This window comes from Xiphophorus couchianus, chromosome 1 (assembly GCF_001444195.1).
Source record: "Xiphophorus couchianus chromosome 1, X_couchianus-1.0, whole genome shotgun sequence".
Taxonomy (NCBI): Eukaryota; Metazoa; Chordata; class Actinopteri; order Cyprinodontiformes; family Poeciliidae; genus Xiphophorus; species Xiphophorus couchianus.
Genome location: NC_040228.1, coordinates 24,515,136 through 24,525,150, shown reverse-complemented (window position 1 = coordinate 24,525,150; position 10,015 = coordinate 24,515,136). Strand labels below are relative to the sequence as shown.

Genomic DNA, 10,015 nt, shown 5'->3' with positions numbered 1-10,015 from the left:
GGTTTTGTTTTTTTCTTATTTACTCTACTTTAATTGCGCTTCGATATCTGGGCGATCTGGGAGAGTAAAGCATCCGAGGCGACGGGCAGCGAATATGGAGGTAAGAAATGGATTATTCTGTGAATTGCACAAGTTAAAATAGCTTCTCCTGAACAAGCTCATCCATCCTGTACGCGTTGTTTGCTCCCAACTGTGCAGCAGCTGCTATAAAATTATAAGCGGCGCTGTCAGATTTGGCTGATAGTGTGTGTGTGTGTGTGTGTGTGTGTGTGGGTGTGTGTGTGTGTGTGTGTGTGTGTGTGTTGTTTCCTCTCTCTCTCCGCGCTCTCCCTCTCTACAAGATCACCACGGAGCTCTCAGAGCATCAGTAGTGTCCAAACATCCCGTCAGCCGCGCACATCGTGTCTGACTTTCTCTTTCTCTGCGGCGATCGCGTCTCCTCAGCATTTATCGAGGCTCATCGCGCCGCCGCCGCTGCTGCTGCTGCTATTTCAAATCAAGCGATTCGTGAGAAAATATTTTAGTGCTGGCTTGTTCTTTAACCTCAGCAGGGTCAATGTATATAGACGCGTTCAAACGGATCCTCTTTGAAAGGCTGAACTGCTTGAAGAGAATGTGTGTGTGTCAGCGGCATGGCAGGTCAGTATGTCACTCTTTTGTTTTTTGCCTAAATATGAGAAATTTGAGAATCTGTTGTGGGAAATCCAAATGTGTGTGTGCGCGTACGTGTGCGCGTGTGTGTGTACCTGGCAGCATGGTGTCTGGTGAGTTTGCATCTAAAAAAAAAAAAAAATCAACCATGAGATGAGTTTCTTTTGAGCCCGGGTTTTGTTTGTTGTAAGTGATTTTGATATGAATGATGTGGCTCTCCACCCGTGGCTGCAAGATGTTGGGGGCGTCTCCATCTTTAGGGGAAAAGTTAGAAGTAAGATTTCAATACAACGTGATATATTTCTGATTTGAGATTTTATTGCATTGTTAATGGGATTATGGACTGGATTTGATCCTTTTTTTTTACTTAAAATGTAACGTACGTAAATTTAAACTGAAATTAAATCACAATTTAATAAAAAATTTAGTATCTGTATGTGAAAACACAAATTATTATTATTAGTCGTAGTAGAAGTAGTGTCTCTTTGAGATCTTAATATATAAAGGGCATTAAAAATAAAATTTAGAATAATAATAATAATTATTATTATTATCATTCAAAGTAGTGATACTTCCCTCTTCTTGTCCTGCCATCCCAGCTAACTCTGTTTTTCTCCCAGGTCATTTTATTGGGTTGTTTTCTGAATAAACTGAAAACTTGGTAATCTGAGTTGTATATTAACCCTTTAAGCACAGTAATGGAAAGTTTAATGGAAGGAAAAAGTGTGGTAAAGCTAAAAAAATTCACAAGCAAAAGGAGCAGCTTGTTTGATAACTAGTTTAATAAACATGATATCACTTTAATTGATCTGCTTGCTAACTTATCTAACATTCAGTGAGAATGGTGAAATAATTTAAGCATAAGCGCATATACTGGTCAGTGCATGTACAAACTTTTTTATTTTAAAAAAATCACATTTACTTGGTCGTCCAAATACAATAGAAAAGTTCAGTTGTTTGATTAAGTGAAACATGTAGATTTGTTGCACAAAAAATTCTGTTTTTAAGCTTTTATTCCCGTTTTTATGAGATTAAAATATTACATCATACCAATAAAAAACATTTCAGTACAGAAATGTCGGCTTAATGAAAGCTGTGTTTAATACCTGCTTAAAGGTATTTTTAATCTGATGAACGAATGCCATCAGAAGGAAATGTTTGGTAATATTCCAGTTTGGTGAGATGAACTTTTGTTTTAATTTTCTAAAAAAGCATATCTGCAAAGGAACATTATGTGTTAAAATACATGGAAACAGTATTTTAAATGCTTTATTGGTACATATGAACCATATAACAACCACAATAATAATAACTAAGCCTTTTATTATTTTTGAAAGTAATATTTTCTGAATTTCTGAAAATTTTCTGAAAATTGTAAAATTAAAGAAAAATGTAAATGTAAATTTAAGAAGAACAATAATCAGAAAAAGGTAAAAAATATAACAGCTGATTTGGGGTAACTACAGTGGTTGACACTAAATTAAAGATATGCAGAAAACGATGTTTGATAATGTGATGAAGGGTCGCTGCGAGGCGCACAGGAAGCGGCACGGCCGAGTCGCTGCTTCTGGTTCTGTTAGTCCATCTGAATGTGAGGATTTGAGTTTTTCTGTGTGTTTATTTTAGGTTTTTGTGTCTATTGAGTCTCTGTGTTGTCCTGTCTACCCCTTGATTGTTCCCAGGTGCGTCTCGTTCCCTGACTGCCCTCTGTGTATTTAATGTCACCTGTGCTCCATGTTCTTTGTCGGGTCCTCGTCTCGTTTGGCTGCTGTTGAGGCTGTCGTTTTGCTTCAGTTGTCTCCAGTTGCTACCAGCTCTGAGCTTAGTTTAGTCAGTTCATCTGTGCTGCCTGGATTTCTGGACTTTTGAATTATTTCTTCATTAAACAACCATCATTCTCTACAACCTGGGACCTCTGCGTCTGCCTCATCACCTCCCCACCGCATTTCATGACACTGAATGCTTACAAAGCTTCTGCAACTTCCCTGATCCTGTTCCTGTTTTTGTTTTAAATTTCCAATCTCCTCCACAAATTGGCTTAATGAAACCTAAACAGAAGCCTTTGTTCGGGACACCTGCTCCCATTTTGCCAGCAATAACTCACACATTCAAATATATACTGTGTACTTCGCAGCCAGGTGTGTGTACATGCACATGCACAGGAGCGTGCACCAGAGTGCCTTGCAGCACTTTTAGTGTGAGAGTGAGAGAAAAAGTGTGTGTTGTTTGTCTTTTAAGGTGTGTCTTGGTTCATTTCAAAGTGTCTGCTCTGAATCTGAAGCATTAATTTTGTAATTAATTTGAGGAGGAGTTACATTTTATGTTGGATTGTCTTCACATGCGGCTCCTCTGGCTGTTATTCTGTTTGTTTTCTGCTTCGTTCCAGCTCTCTGCCCAAGTTTGAGCCACTGGTAAGTGGGAATTCATGTTGACGTATAAGCACGACTCGGCTTTTTACTGCTAACAAGAGGGGAGGATGAAGTGAGGGGCACATCCCGTCTGTCGTAGTAATGCGTGTCATCTGGGAGTTGTTGATTGTCTAATTATGTTTCTCCTGCGTCCTTCGGCATCATGCATATTCATGCTGCTGTTTTGAGGTGAGGTGAAAGCGTGTGTGTGTGTGTGTGCGCGTGGTAGTTTACCCTTGACGGCGCAGGTCTACGCAGGCACATTCTCCCATATGTGGTCCAAACCTTTGCTCCCAGCCACTGCATTTGAATGCTGCAGTTGTAGCCTGCTCTATTCTTAGTTCTCAACTCTTTGTGTGCAGTCTGGTATGAAAACAACAACACATCTGAGCCAGAAGTGTGGCGCCATGTGCTTGCATGTTTAGAGATTAAAGGTGTTTTCACACCTGATAATCTAGTAGACTGAGTTCGATTTGGGAACATTTGTAACATTTTCAGCCGCTGTGGTTCGCTTTCACACTGGACTGTGTCAAATGAAACTAATTGAAAATCCTGTTCCCCTCCTCACCTGTGGGGGCGCTGCACCAAGGGACTACTGAAGGAAACGGCTTGAAAACGTCTGGAAAAGACATGAGTGCAACTTCTTTCTTCACAAAATGCAAACAAAATGGAGTAGCATCAGATATTAGCAGTTGTAGGATTTCTCTTTGGGTAAAAACCACAAGCCATTTCTCCCTCATGTTTGTTTTTGTTATATTTACCCAGAATGCCTTGTGCCATAGTTTGCCTCCTCCTTTTGGAGCGGTGTTTTGTCCGCTCATTCGAACTGCACCAGAGTTCACTTCAACCAAACCAAGGTTGAAGTTTTTAGGTAGACCAGCGTTTGCTTTTTAAATCCGCATCAGAGTTTGATTGCACATTTACACCTCACCAAACGAACCAGACTTTTGAGACAAATTAACTAGTTTGATTAAAGTGGACTAAACAGGGCTGGTGTGAATGCATCATAAGTTTTGATCTACCAAACCAAATTAACACTTGGTTCGATAAAGGACCAAAACTGCAACATTTGTTACATTTTCAGCCGCTGTGGTTTGCTTTCACGCTGCACTGTGTCAAGCAATCCAAACTAATTGTAAATCCTTTCCCCCTCCTCGCCAGTGGGGGCTCTGAACCAAGAACTACTAAAGGAAATGACATGAAAACCTCTGAAGAAGACACAAAGCGCAACTTTCTTCTTCACAAAATGTAAACAAAAACTGAGTGGCATCAGACTTTAGCGATAGAGACCACAAGCCATTTCTCACGCTCGCTCTAGACTTGCATGTTTGTTTTGGTTATATTTACCCAAAATGCCCTGCACCATAGTACACTTCCTGCTTTTGGAGCTTTTCTGGTCCTCTTTGCATACACATACGTATTCAAACCGAATCAGAGTTCACTTCAATCAAAGATTGAAGTTTTTAGGCAGACCAGAGTTCGATTGCGCATTCACACCAAACAAACCAGACTTTCTTGAGAAACAAACTAAAGTTTTATTGAAGCAAATCAAAGCAGGGCTGGTGTGAATGCACCCTAAGTTTTGATCAACTGAAACGCATTTTGTGGTTTACTCTAACTTTGCTGGCAGATCAGCAACTCCTCAATGACCAGGCGCGGAGTTACAGCTTTCACACTGTCGTATCTGAAATGTCAAGGAGGCAATGAGTGTATCCTTGAGTGAGATCTGAGTTGGACAACTGGGATCAATATGAGGAGGAGAGACAGGCAGCAGGAGCAGCAGAGGGTCACCTTCATCCATCCCTACTGAATCAGCAGTATCTCTCCGACTCACACACAGCCACACGCTCAAAGGCCTGCTTAGGTTACAAAACTACGACCTCACAAAAACGCTCATTATAGTTAAGTGAACCTTTCCCCCATTCGCTGCTGAATTATTCATTTTGTTATTATGATTTTAGCTGTTCCTTTATGAGGCTGCAGCGTGCCTCTCTGTGTTTGTTCTCTTTTTCTTCCCAGGCTGTATCTATTTTCTGTTTCATCCACCTTTAATTTTCCTAATCTCTCTCTCTGCTCCGCCTCTCTTATCCATCAGATAGTCGAGGAGCCGATCTGCTCCGTTTAATTAAAAAGGCAATTCGTCCCGATGAGAGCTGATCCGGGTTCGCAGTCAGGGGAGTAACCCATTGAGTTACCCAACTAAAGTTTCATATTTTGTTACATTACAACCAAAAACATTGGATTTTATTTGGATTTTATTCGATTTATCAGCACTAGATAATACTTTTATCTTTTCTTTTTACTAAAAGGTCTGAAATTAGTGGCATTCATTTGTATTGAGCCTCCCTGAGTCAGTACTTTGAAGAACCAAGTCTTTTGTGATTGAAGAGTACCAGTTTTGCACATCTAGATTCAGAGTATGGACTTTGACTGGGCCATTTTGATATTTTTTCATATTTTAAGTGAAATAATCTCCCAGTGAAACTAGTACTTTTGTTAAATTGTTTTTTATCAATACTAAGAAGTTATCTGCTCAAAACAAGCTCCTTTATTTTGCAGAAAAATTACTTGTGAGTCAGTTTTGACTCATTTCAAGTTTACTAACATAGTTGCACTAGAAACTAGGCAAAAATTACAAAGTAACATTTTTTGATTTTGCAGTATGGGATATAATTTTATAACCTAAACTTGTTTTAACTTTGGCCAGCCTTGTGTGTGAGCTGTAATTACCTGAGATTAAGTAGCTTTTATTTACTAATGATGTGACTTCTAAAGACAATTACTTCCATATTTGATGTGGTTAAGTAAAGGGGAATTAATGCAATCATTTCTGGTTTTCCTTCTCCATATTTATGTAATAGAGAAGTTTTGATTACAATAACAAGTTAATAAAAAGCCTGTATTGTTGATATAAATATTGATACGTTTATTTAAATTTAAACTTTTGATGTTTATGTTTTTTTGTAATTTTATAATGCATTACAACATTATTAAAAATGTCATTCAATTATTTAATTTGCCACTAAATTGTCAAATATATAAATAAATCATTAAATACATCAGTAAATAATTAAATATATCATGAAATTATTAAATGTGCAATTAAGTAATTAAATATCCCATGAAATTGTTAAATCTTGGATAAATCTACCTTTTTAAATAATAAATTTAAATAATAAAATAAAATAAAAACTTCCATGTAAACCTTATTTAATTCAAATTGTTTTGTTTAACTCAGGGCAGAATTTGGACAAAGTTAATAGAGATCTACAAAATACTTTAATAAATAATAACATGATTTGAGTTCATTTTTTCTAAATAAACAAGGAATTATTTGAGAGCAAATTAAAGCAAAATCTCTTGAGAAACTGCAATTCAAAATTAAAACAAAATCTGAAACTAAAGAAGAAATTTTATCTTAATACAGATATTATCGATCCGCCATGTTATGCACTGCTTTTTGTCAGTGTATCAGAGTAAAATACATAGAAATTAGAGGCTGTAATGAAGCAAAATGTGAACAAGTTGAAGGGGTAGGAATATGTTTGTGGGGTAAAAGAAGACCTCTTGTCCTCTTGTCACGCTGGTTTTCTGCAGAGATAATAGAAACGCACATGGTGCTGCATTCCCCCTGCCTTGACCTTGATCCCCTGACTCTAAATATACAGTTTCCCCACAGGGAGGGCTGCTGTGATCCTTCCAGGTGTGTCTGCGAACATTTGTGCTCATCAATGATTAAATATTGTTGTGGTCAACACCAGAGCAGCTTTAAATCCCACACCGTTGTAGATTTGGGGTTTACAGATTGCAACAACTGTACTTTTTATTTCACGTGCTGCAGACTTTCTATCTTCTGATTGGGGGTGTTATTGAGCACGGCCGGCCCAAAGCATACACGGGCTTACTGGCAGTTTAGGGTCCTCCACGCCACCAGGGGGCCCAAGAGCACCAAACTGGCCTTGATGGAAAATACATACAGCTCTGGAAAAAATGAAGAGTCCACGGCACTGAACCTGACTGAAAACCTCCTGTTTTTTTCCACCAAATGTTGATCTCTGAACTCTTCCTGAGTTAAAACATTAGTATTATCGTTTCTAAATGAATATCAACTTGTTTTCTTTGCATTATTTGAAGTATGAAAGCACTGCATCTTTTTCGTTATTTTGACCATTTCTCATTTTCTGTAAATAAAAACAAAATTTTTGTTTGGAATTTCAAAGATATGTTGTCAGTAGTTCATAGAATAAAAGAACAACATATAAAAAGTAAAATCAGAGAAACTGATCATTTTTAGTGGTCTCTTAAAAGCTGTATATAAATATTAAATAACATTGAAAATTGCAAACTAAATGCTATTAAATATGGCAAAACAATTTTTGTATTGTTTTTGTAGATAATAAGGATTAATCTCTTCCTGTTGTTGCCACTGTTGGCAGAATGTAAGATATTAAATTTAGTGTTTCAAATAGTTAAAACAAAATGGCACACTTAAATACAGCTCTGCATTTCAAAATCCAAATTATTTTTCTTACTTCGTTCCTCCTGTAAGGATAAAATCAATAGTCATAATAGCACTGGTATAATGTACGCTAATCACAAATGATGCTAACGATAGAAGGTGTGTTACACACATAAAGTAGCTTAGAAATTATAAATTGTTTGGTGTTGAAATGTTGGTATGGGCGCCACCCAAAAAAAGCTGCTTCGGGCCCCAAAAATGCTTTTACCGGCCCTGTTAGCGAGCAGAACGCCTCCGTAAACGACGGAACGAGGATATTTTTCTGTGTGTTTCTCAGCTCTCACGGGTTTAATCTTTTATTTCTAAATCTGTCACCGCTATCTGTTTTTTGCTGAGCAGTCCCGTGCCCTAGATTTGAAAGTGAGCGAGCGTCAGTGAGGGTTTACTACACCCCACGTTGCTCGTGTTGCTCCAGTGTAAATGTTGGGAGGGAGATGTCAGAGCGAACCGGGAGAGTTCTCTGAGTTTGTTCTTCCGTCTGATTGCCTCTCCACTTTTATTTAATTTCAAACGAAAGTAGGGCCTGTGGTTATTTAAGATGCTTTACTTGGCTGACCCTCTGCGTTTACACAGGAAGATGCTAAAGGATTAGCAGCAGCAGCGAGCTTCATCACAAGTTTCAGGGATGAGTCGACCTTCCTTTACAGAAAATATCTTTCCTCTAATCGTTATCTACCCTAAAATGTCTTCCCTGCAAACTAGGCTTTATCTCTGACAGAATTAATTGATCAAATGTTGCATCTTTTCAGCTATTTATTAAACATTTTAAAACAGACTCCTACACGGGTGTCCAAATGTTTTGCCAGATCTGTCAAAATAGTCAAATCGAAAGAAAAAACAAACAAACAAAAAACTAAAATTAAGCAAAAGTAGTTGTTTTGTTTTTATTATTTCTTGGAGTAAAAATACAAACATGTATAAAGAATTTTGCTGTATTAAAAAAAATGCACCTAAGTTTAAAAATTTATAGAGGATTTGGGTTTCTTTCTTTCAAAATGCTTGCTATATTTAGTCAAGTTTAATAAATTAGATTAAGGCTGATTTTCAGTAAAACTCCTGGTTCTATTTATTGTAAAACCTTTGTTATAAAAAGGCGAAAATTTGTGTTGTATTTAACATTTTCCACTGTAAGGAAATTATGTTGATTATAATTTTACTCTTATTGCAAATAAAAAGTCTCCATCTGCATAAAGCTCCTGTGATGGGACAAAGTTGAATCATTCTTGAATTGCATGTGAAGGGCCGCACAAACGACTCTGAGGGCCACAAATGGCCCCCCAGCCGCACTTTGGACACCCATGATCCACTGTTAAAATTAGCACAAAAAAAAGATTAAAACATAATCTGGATCATTTATATTTCTAGAACAAAGTTTGTTTTTATAACAGAACAGGTTAGAAGTCATTGAAATATGTTAATGATGAGATATTAAAGATAATTTATGTGTTACCTAAAACAACATGAAATGTAATTTATCATTTATAAATGCAAATCCAGGACATGTTTTGTTTAAAGATTCAACAATTATCAAACATTTTTCAATTTTTTATATTATTCAATGCAATTTCACTTAATTCAGTTAATTGCATATTTCTTTTATTTTACTAGATTATTTTACTGATCAAGAAGAAGCATCAAAACATCATAAAGCAAAAAACAGAAAATAAAACATAAAAGAAAAAACATAAAACCATATTCATGTTACATTTTTATGGGTGAGAAAATTAAATAATAAAAATAGCATAAAGTACATGTGTAAATCTCCCATTAATTAACAAAATTCATTATATAATTATTAGAAACACCATTAAATAATTTAATTTACCACTAAGCAGTTAGATATATAATTAAATTATTAAATACATCAATAAATAATTAAATATATAATGAAATATTGAAATATGAAATTAAGTGTCATATTTAAATGTCCCATGAAATTATTAAATCTACCTTTTTAAATAATTAATTTATATAATGAAATAAAGAAAACGTTCTTTTAAAAATGTATTTGATTATTTCACTGTGTATTTATTTAATACAAAACGCTCAATATACACTTTATAAGTCAGCTATATTAAAAAGTCGATGCTTTGATTGGATATTAAGGATTTTCCTGAGTTGATTAAAGTCAATATTGAAGTTAAAATACAGAGCTATAAGTTTTTACAGTCATTAAAATTAAACATGAATTAATCATACGAACTCTTTGGATGAATATATTAGAGCCTGACCGGTTAAACTGGTGCATTTCCAAATCATTGTGTCTCATCTTCATTTGTAGCTAGTAGTTGATGCCAAGCACATTGATCTTTGATTTGTTAAAAATCTGTTTTGTACAACTAATAAAAACCACAAAGAGCACAAAGAGGGTCTCACCTTAATCACACCTCTAATAACACAGCCGTCTATTTTTACCCAACTCACCTGTTCATGTTCT

At 36.1% G+C, this 10,015-nt stretch overlaps 1 protein-coding gene across 4 annotated transcripts in view; it reads left to right on the top strand.

Annotated features, from left to right (window-relative positions):
- The first annotated feature begins 358 nt into the window (after window positions 1-358).
- The window catches only part of magixb (MAGI family member, X-linked b), a 74,361-nt gene continuing 64,704 nt past the window's right edge, over window positions 359-10,015 (top strand). For 2 of the 4 annotated variants that reach the window (XM_028016063.1, XM_028016070.1), the window contains exon 1: window positions 359-639. In XM_028016063.1, coding sequence (XP_027871864.1) covers window positions 557-639 — 83 coding nt within the window. In that variant the 5' untranslated portion in view covers window positions 359-556. The remainder of the gene's footprint in view (window positions 640-10,015) is intronic. The other 2 variants (XM_028016048.1, XM_028016040.1) reach the window with 1 other exon arrangement.